The following is a 17,350-nucleotide window of genomic DNA, read 5'->3' on the forward strand; positions in this document are numbered from 1 at the left end:
TTTTTGCACCGGTTTTCAAGTCATCTAATACTACGAAAAAACAGCAATAAGAGTTCGCCTGTGATCTCACCTCTTCTCACCTTCCTTCGCTGGTGAATACTCCTAATAACCTTAAGCTATGAGAGGCTTGGTATGCCTCTTTGCTCCTAATTATTTTGACAGATGATGCGTCAGGAAGGGAAGTAACAGTCATGCCCATAGTGTGGAGCAGACGAAGTGGACTAATAGGCACACTTTTATTCCAATCTGTACATAATTATTACATTAGCAGGACTGACTGTATGACTGAATAAGTAACTGTTTCTTCATCCATGTACGTGAGTCACTGAAAGTGGTGTGTATGTGTCAATGTGTGTGAGTGAAGTACGATAGCTAACTGTGCCTATTTACGATGTGGGTGTGATTATAACTGACCGTTTTGTGTGTGTGTGTGTGTGTGTGTGTGTGTGTGTGTGTGTGTGTGTGTGTGTGTGTGTGTGTGTGTGTGTGTGTGTGTGTGTGTGTGTGTGTGTGTGTGTGTGTGTGTGTGTGTGTGTGTGTGTGTGTGTGTGTGTGTGTGTGTGTCAAGGTTTACACAAGTCAGCACTACCACAACACCCAACGAGACGAAAACGTGAAGTAAGCTCCTAACCCCCACTGGCACCCACCTGCATCACTACCACAACCACCACACCCACCTATATCCCTATTTGCACCCATCTGACCCACCTATGTCCCTATCTGCACGTACTTATCCCACCTACATTCCCATATACACCCACTCATCCCACCAACATCTCTATATGCACCCCCTATCGTTCTTACCTATATTCACCCATCCCATCTACATCCATCCACCTCACGTAGGTCTCCACATACACTCAGCCATCCCACCTACTTCACCCTGCACCCATCTCCCCATCTCACCCATCCAAGTCCCGATCCCACCCACTTACATCCCCAGCTAACCCACCTACCTTCCTAATCTGCATCCCCACTTTACCCATCTAATTCGCCATCTAACCCACCTACATCCACTCCCCTCTCCAACCCGTACCCCAACCTCACTATCCTAACTCAAGATCCACCGCATTTGCATCTCGCCCATCTAACCCACCTGCACCCACTTCCCTCCCCCACCTAACCCATCTAACCCACCTACAGCCACCCACCTCCCCAACCTGCATCGAACCTACCTACATCCTCACCTCAACCATGTAAGCCACCTACACCCACTTCCCATCTCACCTCACCCATCTAACCCACCTACACCCACTTTCCCTCCCTACCTCACCCATTTAACCCACCTACACCCACCTCCCCACCCCAACCACACATCCGCCAGCTCCCGGGGGAAAATAAAAAGCCTTAGTTAGCAGCACATCATTTCCGCTCGCCCCTGTTGAATCCGGGATGCTCCTGGTTACCGTTTGCTGGGTGGTTATGGTTGTTAGAGAGGTGGTTTGGTTTAGGAAGGTGGTTATGTCTACATGATTTCGACGACGACGACGAGGATATGATGATGACGATTATGATGATGATGATGATGGTAATAATAAACCCTTCAGTCTGAGGCCGTCATTTTCTTCTATTCCTCCAGTCTCCACAGGATATTATTCAGCTCTGGACAGCTTCCCCACACGGCATCGTTAGACATGGCTCCTATCAACACCTTCAGGATTAGAGGGCCACCCAATTCTGAACAAAATCGCCTGGTATTACAGTTCTTTGACTCTAACTTGGCTCAGATTTTCATCCTCTTGTAACTTACTTCACGTAGTTCTGTGGCGGAGTAAGAAAATGCTACGGCCCTACATCCTTTCCGTAGCACTTCTTCGTGACTAGCACCATATTCTGCCGTGGATCTATCGTCACAGCTGAACATTCAAGACAGAAAGATGTTAATATTAGTCCAAGTTATTGTGAAAAGAGTATAGCACGATTACAAAATGACGGCATCAGATAAAATGGGATGGAGTTTATAATTACAGAAGTTACAGATCCATGTGTTTTTATTCCACTCTTACGTGATCTGTTGACGAAAGATGTGGTTTTCTAACTGTCAGCGAGGTTTGTCGATTTTGTGGTCCAAGTGGTATCTGTAATGGAAGGTTCTCTCTCTCTCTCTCTCTCTTGAAAATAATAAAATAATAATAATAATAACTAATAATACGTCTTGTGTGTGTGTGTGTGTGTGTGTGGTGTGTGTGTGTGTGTTTGTGTGTGTGTGTGTGTGTGTGTGTGTGTGTGTGTGTGTGTGTGTGTGTGTGTGTGTGTGTGTGTGTGTGTGTGTGTGTGTGTCACGTAATTGTGGGAGCCGTCACCAGGAAGGACAGGTAAAGAGCAGACGTCACCACCACCTGTCTGTGTCTTCAGAGCTCTCTCTCTCTCTCTCTCTCTCTTATTCCCTAAACCTCCATTTATCTATCTAACTATTTATCTACTCATCCATCCATATATCCACCCATTTCCCAACCATCCATCTATCTATCTATCTACTTAGCTACCTACCTACTCATCTGTCTGCCTGTCCACATACCTACCAAATACTCCCCAAATCAACAAGCATCACTCCAACCAATTTTGTCTGAGGAACACTGTATGACAAGCGAGGCAAATGTAACCAAAATTCAAGGGATCCAAAATAAGTGCCTACCAACTGGCCGGGAGTCAATAACTTGAAGACACTTATTCCTGCACTTAACCTACACTGGCGTCGCACAAGAAGGTCCGGACGACTGGTTGTAGCATAGAAACTCTCACTGTCCCTAAGGTTTTAGAATTGTATGTCTACCTACCGAGCAACCTATTAATCTATATGTCTAGGTCTATCTGCCTGTCTGTCTGCCTAACTAACTATCTTTCTATCCATTTAACTTATTCCGGATGGCCTGACCACAAACAAATCGCCCCCTCGTCAACTTGTATCTGCCATCACGTTGCCTCCCTACAACTAAACACCATCCACACTTATACTTCTTCCCATCCCTCATCTTCGACCTCCCCCTCCTCCTCTCTTCATCCACACCTCACTCACTCTCCTAGTCAATCTCTCCCTCTCCATTCTCTTAACACGGCCAAACCATCATCAAGCTGTTAATACTTTTCTCCGAGTAAGTAAAAGGATACGGTGATAATTAAGCTTAACCTCTTCCGGACGATCACGCATTTTTCCCTTAAATTTTTGCTACCATCAAATAATTCTTTCAGTCTATCAGCCTAAAAAAAAAAAAAAAAAAAAAAAAAAAAAAACTATCGTCGTATAAAGGTTAATGAAGTTTCTACCTTACCTCCTCCACTAGAACAGTCTCCCCTAAGCTGAATAAAATCGTCCGGAGATACCACGAACACAGGTAGAGAGAGAGAGAGAGAGAGAGACAATGGAAACCAGGCATACTATCATCACCGGATCCAGTACTGATGAAAGAATTATAAGAACGGAGAAAGAACGACATGAACGTCGATGGCAACTACACCAAGTCCAGTATATCTAACTGAACCTTTGAACCCCTGATATGAGAACTGCCATTATAACATCAAGACCACAGAAAGCGACTCATTATTTTTTATTATCCGGATATAGAGTAAGTGCGTTTTATTTGATAAAGAGAAATATTTAACCTCACGATCTGCAATTTACTCTTTTTCCTTTTTTATAGGTGGCACAGGAGGTTTCGCAGCATCTCTTCCTTCCCGATTTATTCTGCATGGTAAACTTTGACTAGTATTCTCGTCGGGTAAGTATGCTCCCTAACACAACTTCCTTGGCGATTTATTTTGGATATGGCTGGCTAATATCCTTTTGTACGTTATTCAAGCTGAGTAGGACAATCCTGGAAGAATTTATGTAACAAAGGAGGACAGTCAGGTGTAATAAAGAAAATAAATCGCTTAGGATGAGGCGTTAGGGTGCTTCATTAACCGACGAGTATACGGGGCCAAGCAGAATTAATCGCTACCTTCATATTACCTAGTACACTACTTAAATATCGAAAAGCTGGCATCAGTAAGGGATTAATGACGTGTTAAAGGCTACGCAGAATACGTTGGTAGCTAAGGAACATGTGTTGCCAAATCTCCAAACCCACAGAATACAAACATTCCCTTGTACTTTATTCATATAAATTTTATAATCACATAATTTGCATCAATAACAAACAAGAGAATACAGAGGTTCAATACACAAAGTTAATCGCTACGGAAAATATGTAACAAAATATTCAGAGCCAGAACACAACCCTATCTCTTGTACGAGGCGGTGAGATGAAGGCGGAGGAGTAAAACAAGAGGAGAGACAAGACAGGAGGGAAGGAGGGAGAATGAAGGGCGTGTAACCGGAGCCTGGAGAGAGAAGGGTAATGTCGAGGTCACAGCCTACCACAACGAGCATCAACACCACCACACCACACCACTATACCACACCACACTACACCGGGAGAGATGAGGGTGATGTCAATGTCACAGCCTCCCACAACGAGCAACACCACCACACCACTACAGTATACCACAACTACACCACATCACCGTAACACTAAACTACACCACAACATACCACACCACACCACACCATGGAAAGGAAGGGTAATACTCCCAAGGTCACAGGCTGTCATAACGCCATCAGCATCACACTACAACATATTACAACACACCACATCACACCAGGAAAGGGGGAGGTCATACAGCCTGGCACAACGAGCATCGACACCACACCACACCACACCACACCGCACCGCACCACACCACACCGCACCACACCACACCAACCTCACTCAATACCATCGTCACCACAAACGCTACGAATTTCACAAGAGAACATTAAAACAGCATTTTCAAGGACTCGCTCGTGTCTGCAATTGTTTCTCTCAAGCCCTTCACCCCGAGGGATCTCTTCTAAGCTTAATAAAACCGTCTGGGGTAAAATAATAAAATGTATGGAATAGTAATGGGCAAAAAATCGTTGGCTGTGGCAATGGACGGCGTTAATTGAGTAATTTTTATGGGATACCAATATGAAGCAAACCATGAGGCAATGAGAAAGAGGGATATTTTCTGTCGTTTGGGAAGGAATGAAAAATACGGAAGACACGACGCAATGCCGGCTGAGATCGAGTTATTTTTGCTCCTGTCTGTACGTCCTCGGGCTGGATGGATTTCCCCTCTGGCAGCAAAATAATCCACTTCGCATTCTATTTGGAAGTCAGGTATAATTATTCCCCTGTACAAAGGAAAAGGGGAAAAAGAAGTTAATGGTAATCATGGGGGCATTTGTCTTCTGAGTGTAATAAGAAAAGTCAATGGCATGATACTTATTGACAGAGTTAGGGAAATAACAGAGGAATTAGCTGGAGAAGAACAGGGAGGTTTTAGGAAAGGAACAGATTGTGTAGATCAGATATTCATTTTTAGGTCTTTAGGGGAAATGTTTCTAGAGAAGAGAAAGAGGTTGTATGCGGCCTTCATGGATTTGGAGAAAGCATATGACAGGGCGGATAGACAAGGAATGTGGACAATACTAATAATAATATATAAAGTTAATGGGAAGTTCTTGAATGCCGTGAAGAGTATGTATTACGGTGCTAAGACTGTTGTGCGTGTGGATGCTGAACTGGGTGAGTTTTTCTACCTGAGGGTTGGGTTGAAACAGGGATGTGTCATGTCTCCATGGTTGTTCAATCTGTATATGGATGAGATTATAAAAAAGACGCAAGGTAGGGCATTGGATGTTGGAGCGACCCTAATGAGAAAGGGCAGCGTTTGGAAACTCCCTGTACTGTTGTTTGCAGATGATACTGAATTGTTAAGTGAAGACGAAAGGGAACTGCAAGTCTTGGTGAATGAGTATGGGAGAGTGTGTAAGAAAAGGAATGTAAAGGTGAATGTAGGGAAGAGTAAAGTTATGGTCTTCGAGGGAAATGAAGTCACTGGAGGTACAGTGAGGTTGGATGATGAGGAAATGGAAAATGTGAATGCACTTCAGTACATGGGTAGTTTGATGAGTAAAGATGGAAGTTTGGAGGGTGACGTGCTTGAAGGGGTAGGCTACAACATGGAAGAATGGTTGCTGGTTCATTGAAAGCAGTGATAAGAAATAGGGAAGTGAGCATGAAGTAAAAAAGTCGCTGCATGACAGTACTGTGATACCAACTCTAAGAATGGATGTGAAGCTTGGATCTTGTTGGAGGGACACAAGAGTAACAGCAGTGGAAATGAGTTAAGAGGAGCACGTGGAGCTACATGGAGAGAGAGACTGACAAATGAGGAAGTGAAGGAGCGTTGTGGTGTGGATGTGGGTGTGATTGAAAACGTCAGGAGAAATACTGAGGTGGTTTGGCCATGTGGAGAGGATGGAGAGCGAGAGACTAACGAGGAGAGGCTAAATGAGTGGGGTGGAGGGGGCCAGAGGGAGGGGGAAGCCAAAGATGAGATGGAAGGATAGAGTGAAGAGGTATAATACCGTCCGCAAAATAAATCGCAACGGATGAACTAATACGAAGCCTACTATTTAACCTAGAATACGGGAACACAGGCCACCTTCAGACGATTTTATTATGCCAGAGAACGCTACAATGCAAAAAAAAAAAAAAAAAAAAAAAAAAAATCGTATCTTAAACATACAACGGAGGATTTTATCGGCTCAAAAGACAGTAATACCAAACAGCGTAACTAATACGTTGACGAGAGAGAGAGAGAGAGAGAGAGAGAGAGAGAGAGCAATATCTGTGAGTCAATACGATAAAATTAAATATCTGTGGCGGCGTCTGATACACCTCTCCCCTGCATTGAATTCCAATGTAGTATCAGGTAAGTATTACTGAGCAAGCACAACAATTTCTTCTACAAATTTATGAAACTAATCAACTCTTTCTCATGAACTCTCTCAAAATCCAGTCGGCACTATCATAGCTCAAAGATTCACGCCTAAAATTAATACTCACATTAAAATCGTTATACATTTTTTATTCTACGTGTGTGTGTGTGTGTGTGTGTGTGTGTGTGTGTGTGTGTGTGTGTGTGTGTGTGTGTGTGTGTGTGTGTGTGTCGCGCATTAAGGCATCGGTACCGTAAAGACTACCATCTTCCTCCTTGACATAAAATCCAAGACCTGACACACCACGTCACGGATTATACTTTGCATTTTTTTCTAATACACAAGAGCAAAAAAAATAAATAAATAAATAAATATAGATAAGGTTACAGGAAGGCGTGTTATTATCATGACCAAGGGGAATAAAAGATAAGGCGTGGGCAAGACACACACACACACACACACACACACACATAAAAACGGTGCTAATTTCCCTGCGTTACAAAAGTGGTGCAAGGTAATGAGGCTGGCGATTGCCTTGCAGGGAGACAAAGACGTGACTCGCGGTGTTGTTGACGGTGGTGGTGCCTAATTAGCCTCACTTCCGCCTCCCTCGTGCAAATTTCCTTTTTTTCCCAGGAGAGTCTAGGTTAGGTTAAGTCAAGCTGGTAAGGGATGGTCTAGGTTTGGTTGGGTCAGGCCAAGCTGTTATGGCGTGAGTTAGATTAAGTTAGGTTAGGTTAGGTCAAACTGTAAGGGCTGGGTTGGCTTAGATTACAATAACTTAGGTCAGGTATGGCACTTATTGTTTGGTCTGGGATGGGATGAACTGAGCTGAGTTGGACTGGGTTGGGTTGGGTGAGGTGAGGTGAGGTGATGTTAACTGTAGGTTAGGCTTTATCAGGTTAGACTGTTAGGGATGTACTGGGTTGCACTGGGCTAGATTAGGCAAGTTATGCTGTCTTGGTTGGCTTAGTTTAGGTCGGTCTGTAGAGGCTAGATCAGGTTATGTCCCGTTGTTCAGGTTTGGTTAGGTGTAAAGTTCAAAATAAAAGGTTCAGTAAGTGCTAGTATATGTTTCCCACGCCAAAAAAACTGAGGTTCATATTCTGGGTGGCATGGGAGCATTTCCTGCACCCCTTTCTTGGTCCGTATTCTCGTCGTTTTTAGGAAGCCCCCTAACAACTCTAGATGAGTGATTTACTGTGCTTATTACACACTGCCGTCCTCTCATGAGTTCTTAAATAATTCTAATATAACCATACTCTGTATAAAACGATATTAGCCACCAGAAACCAAAATTAAATCGTTTAGGAAGAGGTGGTGGGGAGCTTCCTTAACCGCCGAGATGTGACCTAACGATTTACTCTGCATACCATACCTTCCTATGTTCTTGTATGTTATTTGCACTTTCTAACACCTTTAATTCGATGGCGCCTTTTTCATTTTCATTCTTGCTGCCTCCTGATGATTTCCTTTAGTTCTGGGATGACCCTTTGTGGTGGAGTTAATGAAGGCTACTAACTCCTCTGGTTCGAAAAGACTCTCCAAAGCTAAAAAAGAGCGTCTGGATAGCCAATGCAAGAGAATAAAGATGACGTCACAGGGTACCGAAGGCACAGATAACATACAAGAATTATTAACGTACCACATGTAAGAATACACTAGTAACGAACGGGTGCTGAGAAGCCTCCGACGACAATAGGGGCTGAAGACCTGGCTGCCGGTGTTGTTGATGGTGGCAAGGAGCAAATAGCACCACTTCCGGCACCCCTTCCCCCCTCCCCCCCGACACCATCTCTGTCTCTACACGTCATTACTCCCTCCACCCTCACTAACTTAAAGCTGTGACCCATCTGCACACAAGCCACACAATGGATAACGTTATTCAGCACCTTCAGTACTACAGCGAGTTTTACATAAGAAAGATCCCTAACACTTTCATTCTAATTAATGGCCAGATGTCGTCACATTACATGGTTAACTATTCAACATCTTCAGTACTTCCGTAAGGTATACCGGTATCATATTTATCAAAAACACCTGACAACGATCCCTAACCCCTTTCAACTCAGTTGATGGCCTAATGCAGTCACAGTGGTGGGGCGACTGTTCAGCTTTCAATATTAGACCGCATTTACCCAAACCTGACAAAGATTCCTAATCCATTTCAGCTCAGCTGATGACAGAAAGTTGTCAAGAGGGTTGATTTAACTAGTTACCAAGTCAACTCATTCAAGCCTCATGACCAAGGCTCATCAAATTTCACTCTTCCAGAACCTGGACCTAAAGGTCGTACGGTATGTTTAAACCTTAACTACCAAAGTGGAGTGCCAATCCCTAATTACTGACGGTCATTTATGGAACGCCTGTAGTTATTAGGCACAGTCAGCCTCCATCCCATACCGGTACTACAGAACGCAATCAACAACGCTACTGGAAGTCCAGATATGTTCACGTACTTCGAAAACCAGCATAAAAATCCGGGATCTGCATCCATCTTTGCAATTTCTGGTTTAAGTATACGATCCTAGTTTTCAAGCTGTCGGTGAGGGCAAGTCCTGTCAACTGAAAATAAACTGGCTACAGACGTTGAACCGATGACGAATATAATCGTCCCATAAAAATAATAATAATAATAATAATAATCGCACAGAAAATTCAACAGGCCTAACCAAGCTATTTTCTACAAGGATTAAAAAGATATTTAGCTATCATTTTTATAATTCCCTGAAGTAAATGGTAGGGTACGACGATGTGGTAGGCAAACAGAGTACTATCAGACATGGTGGTTTAACACACACACACACACACACACACACACACACACACACACACACACGCAAACGCTCGGGGGGGGGGGAATAAACTCCAATCGGCATACCTACAATAAACAAACATCCTCATCTTTTAAGGTTACCAACACATCAAGTAATAACCAATGAACAGGAGTGTCGCATACGGTAAAAACTGGGGCCAACCACTGGCTTCGGGTTGGCCTCTATTAACAAGAACCATGACCTTTGACCCATACCCTTCAACCTCGAACACGACCGAGATGCAATCATGTTATCAACGAAATATATATTCATCATTCATTCATTGCCAGACGCCATGTATCCCAAACGGGGTGGCCAAGGGCTTAGAGTTAATTGTTTTACAGGGAGGGGCACTAATCCTCCACCAACCCACTTGACACGTAGGGAGAACGCCAACAGCATCTGGTGTTCCCAGGGGTTCACCCATCCAAGTACTAACCAGACCCAATATATATATATATATATATATATATATATATATATATATATATATATATATATATATATATATATATATATATGCTAAGGCTTTTGAATGTTACAGCACAGACAGAGATAGACAGGCAAACAAATACGGACAGACAGACACTGACCAGTGGGCTAGATATATAAACGGGCAAAGACAGACAGACAGACAAGTGAGCAAAGATATAATGTACCGTACTCATTACATATGCGATAACAGTATTGGGGACATTAATAACACGAACAACATGACCCAGACACACTGACAGACAGGCATGAGATGGGCATGCAGACAGAAAGAAAGACAGATGGACATACAGACAGACAGTCAGAAGAGCCAAAACATAACCAAGCCACTATACGGGGGATTACAGTAATGACGACATTTATAACAGGGGGAATGTCAACATAACAGACACAGACAAACACACAGACATAGAGACAGACATGCCAGCCAAAACATAACCCTGCCACTTTACGGGCGGTAACAGTAATGGCAGCAGTTACAACACAGGGAAAGGCAACATAACAATATCTGCTGGCCATTTCCCTGAACCATTCCTGGCTAGCAGGTGTTGGTAGGAAGGAAATGCATTTTGGGCGGAAGGTCAACGCCCCGTATTCATAAACTCTCCTAAGCTTACGCTGTGTTAAAGATTGTATACCGGTATATGTTTGTCCTCACTCGTTATACTACTCTCTTAAGCTGTTCCCACTCTTTATAAACTCTACGAAGCTTTCCTCGTGCTGTCCTCTACCATAGATAGATAAACTGAGATGGAGATAAACATACAGAGATAGGCTGACAGATAGATAGACGGACAGACAGATATACATATAGATGATGGATAGGTGGAAAAGAAAGACTGGAAGACTGGAATATTCTGGGGACGTAAGGAAATGATAAAAACAACCTTCATGGACGGATGGAAGCTGGAAGGGGCAATGTCCTTAAGATTCAGGACTGGGCGAATGGGATATGTTTGGAAAACAATGTTTGGGAAATGGTATAATATATTCACTAATGACTGCTTCACTTCACTGGGCATGCTGCTAACTGTTTTTCCACTTTTTTTTTTTTTTACTTTCTCTTAATCTGTTTTTGAACCCTACCTCACCCATTTTTATTGGATGATGATGATGACTGAAGAGGAGGAGGAGGAGGAGGAGGAGGAGGAGATGATGATGATGACTGACACATTAAAATAATGAGAAGCACATCCATAGGCTCCACAGATGAAATGGAAGAATAACATGGAAAGGCAATGTTCAGAAAAGGGATTCATTCATCATTCATTGCCAGACGCCATGTATCCCAGACAGGGTGGCCAAGGGCTTAGAGTTAATTGTTTTACAGGGAGGGATACTGTACACTAATACAGAAATACAGTACTGTACATTATAATACCTGTACTAACAAATAAGGTAAAACATGTCCTTAATTACCCGGGACAGAGAGGAAGTGAACAAGACAAATAATGAATGTTCAGGATCCTGGCAGGAGATAATTATACCAAAGAATACAGTAATTATATTTTCATTAGCAATAAAATTGTAGTAAGGGAAAACTTAAAGGGAAATGTAGGGAGGAGTAAAGATATGGTTTTTGAGAGAAATGTAGCCACCGAATGTACAGTGAGGCTGGATGTGGAGGAAATGGAAAATGTGAATGCATTAAGTACTTGGGTAGTGTGATGAGTAAGGATGGAAGTTTGGAGGGTGAAGTGCTTGAAAGGGTACAACATGGAAGAAAGGTTGCTGGTTCTTTGAAAGCAGAGATAAGAAATGGGGAAGTGAGTAAGGACATAAAAAAGCTGCTGCATGATGGTATTGTAATACCAACTCTAACATACAGAAGTGAGGCCTGGACCCTGTTGGAAGGACACAAGCCAAGAGTGAGAGCAGTACAAATAAGTTACTGGTATTTGAGACAAGCTCGTGGAATTACATGGAGAGAGAGATTGACAAACGAGGACATGAAGGTGCGTTGAGGTGTGGAGGTGATAGAAAGCATTAGGAAAATACACTGAGGTGGTTTGGCCATGTGGAGAAGATGGAGAGCCAGAGACTAACAAGGAGAGTTTATGTGAATGAGGTGAAGGGGGGAGGCCAAGGATGAGATGGAGGTATGGAGTCACAGTGTAGTCTCTACACTGTGGATGGAGTGGAGAGGTATCTGAGAGACAAGGATGTGAGCTGGGAGCAGGGCAACAAAATGGCGGGAGACATCACAATGTGGAGGCAATTTGTTTGTGGCCACCCCTTACAGGATTAAGGCTTCTGGCAATCGAGGGAAAATCTGTGCAAAGCAAGGAAGGAGGAAGATTCAACATCACAAAGGGGTGGGCCTCACAAATATAAAATTTGCGGGCAAGAAGGTGCAAAACATGACCCGTAATTAAATATAGTACTGCATCTCCAATATGCAGAAGGAACTGAAGAACACAGATGGGAGGTGAGGCGATGGTGCCTGAGATAGCACAGACATGCTGTGCAAACACGATACAAAGAAATCAAATTGTAAGGAGACAGCTCAGTCCATGGGAAAAGATTAATGGACAATTGTAATATGGTACTAGAGTATTATGAGGGATAGCCCACTTTTCGAAAAAGTGGGATGCCTCTGACACTTCCATATGGGAGTCAAATTTGGCTAGGAAATGATAAAGAATGTCCCAGGTTACACACCATCAATGAAAGACACTAGAGTATACAGAATTTATGAGAGTCTAATGGTTTGGGAGAAGGAGTTACAAGAGTGAGATATTCGCAGAGGTGCAGAGATAAAAGAATCCAATACCACTGTATACTGATACTGTAAGGACATAAAAGAATGAACATAGGTAAAGTGTCAAAAAATAGTCTTAGATGATAAGACTGAAGGTAAACTGGAACACGGACACCATAATGTTGTATCAGAGGTGGGAGTGGAATCTTACATAAGTGAAAAAGAGGAAAAAGTGACATTTATGTAACAACTGTGTAACTTGGTAGCACTTCTGTCCATCCCAATGGACAGTTCCCTGGTGGTGAAAAGGCATGAGAGATAATGATGATGATAATACTGTAGGCCTACTTCACAGAATGCTTTATCAAAGCTTCAGGCCCAACTCAAACTATCTGCTGTATCATGGTAACTGCCTGTACAGACTTTCTTAAAAGGAGGCACTACATAATACTGACCGACTGACTGATTCGTTGGTTACAAATACATAATACTGACTGACTGACTGATTTGTTGGTTACAAAATAAACACATAATACTGACTGACTGACTGATTTGCTGGTTACAGGATAAATACATAATACAGTACTGACTGACTGACTGTTGGTTACAAGATAGATCCATTAGTCCTGCATGACCACCTTTGTTGTTGATGTGGCCCATATAATCAGACCATGAATCTGACGGATTGCAGGCCGAAGCTGAACTTCAGCAGCCCACCATCCTCCTTTTGGGGGACAAGGAGGGAGCTGAGGGATGCCTGTATAAACAGGCTGCAGAGCTCCTCAGTTACACTGATTCCACTGCTGAGATATATCCCTTTCAGCACCAAGACCACCCTCACAACCAAGTATAATACCGGTAATACACATCTAAACAATACAAACTCAGCTGCCCTGCAAGTCGGAGAGGTGATTTCACACAAATCTATTTTAGCTACCAATTTTGCTATTAGTACAAAACTACTGTATTTCACCTACGGGGGAAAAAAAAAGAAAAAAAAGTCAGTAGCTAGAATACCAGTACCAGTACATATAGCCTTGTAGCAAAATTTAAAGGTAACAGACAAAGTTTAAGTTACTACATGACAGTATTGTGATACCAACCCTAACGTACGGAAGTGGAGCTTGGACGTTGTTGGAAGGACACAAGTCAAGAGTGAGAGCAGTGGAAATGAGTTATTTAGGAGGAGCCTGTGGAGTCACACTGAGAGAGAGGCTGACAAATGAGGATATAAAGGAGCGTTGTGGTGTGGATGTGGATGTGATAGGAAGCATTAGGAGGAACACACTGAGGTGGTTTGGCCATGTGGAGAGGATGGAGGGTGAGAGACTGACAAGGAGAGTGTATGTGAGAGAGGTGGAGGGGGGGAGAGGAAGGGGGAGGCCGAGGATGAGGTGGAGGGATGGGGTGGACAGGTACAGTATATGAGAGAGTGGGGTGTGAGTTGGGAGCAGGGCAGTGAAATGGCGGGGGACAGGGCGACGTGGAGGCGATTTGTTTGTGGCCATCCTGTATGGGATTGAGGCGTCTGGCAATAGATATAGATAGATAGATAAAGTTTACCAAAAATACCCATTATACACCAGACAGAAGCAGGCAAAACTGACTTATTGGTACTTGAATAAATGAAACTGGTAATATTCCCCATTATCATCCTTGGGGTACACAGTGGAATGTGGATGGGTCACGGGGACGAGTCTCTGCCCCTTTCCAAATGTCTACAACAGCCTACTCAATCCTGCATAATGTTAACAAAGTGTGTGTGTGTGTGTGTGTGTGTGTGTGTGTGTGTGTGTGTGTGTGTGTGTGTGGATGAGGGGATAACTCTAAACACAGTGCAATTTTGCAAATCCTAATGTCTCCTTCAGGAGTGATGTGGAAGGGGTGTGTGTGTTTGGATAAGGGTATAATTCTAAACACAGTGCAATTTTGCAAATCCTAACATCTCCTTCAGGAGTGATGTGGAAGGGGGTTATGTGACTATGAGGCAGCTAGCTACCAATGCAAAGGCCGTCGATCTGACCAAACATTTGATTTGTCAATCTGATACCCATCCCACCAGAAGCTGATGGGCTAAATGACTGACTGATGAAAATTAGCCCCACTTGACAGGAAAGAAGAAAACTAATTACTGGTACACAATATTCATTATGCCTCCCTATAAGTAAATTAATCTTTAAAATTCTATCTATCTATCTACTGCCAGACGCCATAATCCCGTAAGAGGTGGCCATTTGACTCTGAGTTATTTGTTTTACAGGGAGGTGCACTAACCCTCCACCAACCCACTTGTTGACACGTAGGGAGCATGTATGGTTTGGTTATATGGTTACCACCCAGTGTTGTAAATGGTTTCTTGGCTTACAGGAAACCATTTGGCTTGTCACTCAATGTAAAGCCACCTGTAATGGAAAGAAAAGCAATAAGAAGTGACAGGAAAGATGGGAGAAATAGGAAGAGAGGAGGGCAGGCACAGAAAAAGAATGATAAAGGCTAAGGAAGAAGTAGGCAGCACTACAATAAGTGAGTGGATGATGGTCGCCACCACCTACCACTAATGTTAGTATTAATTAATCTCACTGAGTCAAATATATACCGGTAATACAAAATATTACAACTGGATAAAAAAAAAAAAAGGAAAATTTGGAAAATCAGATTTATAAGCCACAGTTGGTAGCAATGTAATGTTAATGAGTAATCTTTTTTTATGGCTATTTAGGTTAATGTATGTTTTGCTTTAAGTAGCAAAAGGACCTTACCAATTCAAATGCTAATTTTCCTGATGGTTTTCTATATTTTTCTATTTCCATGGTGGTAAACTGTTTTTTGTTGACTTTATTCCCTTGTTTTTAAAACTTCCTCAAATCTTGGTTAAGGTAGGTGAGGTTAGATTACAATGCTAGGTTAGGTTTAAGCTGGGTTGGTCTAGGTTAGGTGTGGATAAATTGCTAGGTTAGGTTAGGTTAAACTGCTAGGTTTTGTTGCAATACATTGCTAGGTTAGGTTAGGTTACATCAGATTAAAATGCAAGGTTAGGAACTGGTACTAAAGGTGGCCAGGATGCATGTTGAAAGTGTCCACCATTACACAGGAAGTAGTTGATACAGCAGAAGGAACACTGCTAAAAACAACAGGAAAAGAAACTGAATGTGAAACATTCACTTCCTACCCCCAAAATAACCAGTAAAATATAAAAGACTAACAGGAAGAACCGCTTTGGTAAGGTGCTTCTGCTGCTTAAAGGAGAGCGAATGTTTATCTGTAGTTACTATAAACTTGATTACAAGAAAAGGGAAAAAATCATTATATAATGAAGACTTACTAAGTTTAAATATAACAAGAAAGCTGTAATAAAACCGTACTCACTGCAAATTGTGTTGTGCAGGTGGCAAATGGTTCTGTGTGTAGGGTCGGGAGTGATGTTGCTTTGTGCTGGCTGGTAGCTGCTGGTAGTCCTGGTCGCAGCTGTTGGTGCGGTCCATCAGGGGTCCACCAGCAGGCGAAGTAGAGGCCAGGGGCGCCCTTCCTCCACCAGCAGGGCCCGGAGTTTCCATCATCTTGCTCTGCCTTTGTACCAACTTTACGCCTAAACACCTCTACCAACAAATCCCACGGGTGTTTCTGGCCGTTAATTGTATTCTTACGTCAACATTTTGTTCGCACAACTAAACCCCATTGTTCAATAGTGATAATGCGTCAGACAAATGTCATCTCCCCCAAATATTACCAAGTTTGATAGCTGGTTACTTTCACAGGAGTGTGTATATGACGTGAAACCATAACTTATTTTCATATTTTAGTTCTTCAGTGTTGATATTCTACACAGAAAGCCCTTATATGTTAAAATATAGTTTTCACTTTTAACAATCACGCACTGTCAATAATATTCTCTCCTATAATAATCAGTTTAAAGTGAAAATAACCATCCCTTGGTTTCTGAGTCTATACCATCGAATCTTCCTAATATTTTCCAAAAATGTGTGCGTGTTCTTATATTTCCTCAAAAACACTTGCAAATAGAATAATATAGTTTGTTTTTATGACCAACGCTGAAATCTCTGGAAGATATTAGGGAAACAGAACTATACGGGGCGTAGTCGAGCCTTTATTGATCAAATGTTCGCTCATATTAGCATGTATATTTTCATGCCTCACATTACGACACTTTGTCTTAAAAATTTATAAAAATCAATAACCAAAATGGTGCACACACAACACCATAATGTAAAACTTTAGTATTATAAACATGTCTAAAAATCAGTTGGGTATAGCAAGGCCACAGGTAGGAGTTTCCGAGTGTAAGATCTTCTTATCTTTGTTTTCTTAGTAATATATGATGAACTACATGTTGTTCCAGAACCTTGCAATCTCCGAGGTTCTATTTTTGGTGTAACTAGTGTATATAAATTGACAGACTGTCGTGTAGGTGAGAAGAAAATATTGGTGTGAAAATCAGCTGATTGATCCACATACATTTATAGAATATTGTTGGAACCCAGCTGGTGTTGTTATCCATGGTGAGCTTATCTATGGGTCATGTTGTGGGTAATCTTT

At 42.4% G+C, this 17,350-nt stretch overlaps 1 protein-coding gene across 1 annotated transcript in view; it reads right to left on the reverse strand.

The window, feature by feature from the left end:
* LOC145397808 (protein Aster-B-like) overlaps nucleotides 1-16,503 on the reverse strand; it is a 191,545-nt gene extending 175,042 nt beyond the window's left edge. The window contains exon 1 of the mRNA XM_080270829.1: nucleotides 16,163-16,503. Within this exon, the coding sequence (XP_080126955.1) occupies nucleotides 16,163-16,353 (191 nt within the window). The 5' untranslated portion in view covers nucleotides 16,354-16,503. The remainder of the gene's footprint in view (nucleotides 1-16,162) is intronic.
* Between the last annotated feature and the right edge of the window lie 847 nt (nucleotides 16,504-17,350).

Source organism: Coenobita brevimanus, chromosome 43, assembly GCF_032717465.1.
Source record: "Coenobita brevimanus isolate Jiangsu-jjx chromosome 43, ASM3271746v2, whole genome shotgun sequence".
In the NCBI taxonomy this organism is placed as follows: Eukaryota; Metazoa; Arthropoda; class Malacostraca; order Decapoda; family Coenobitidae; genus Coenobita; species Coenobita brevimanus.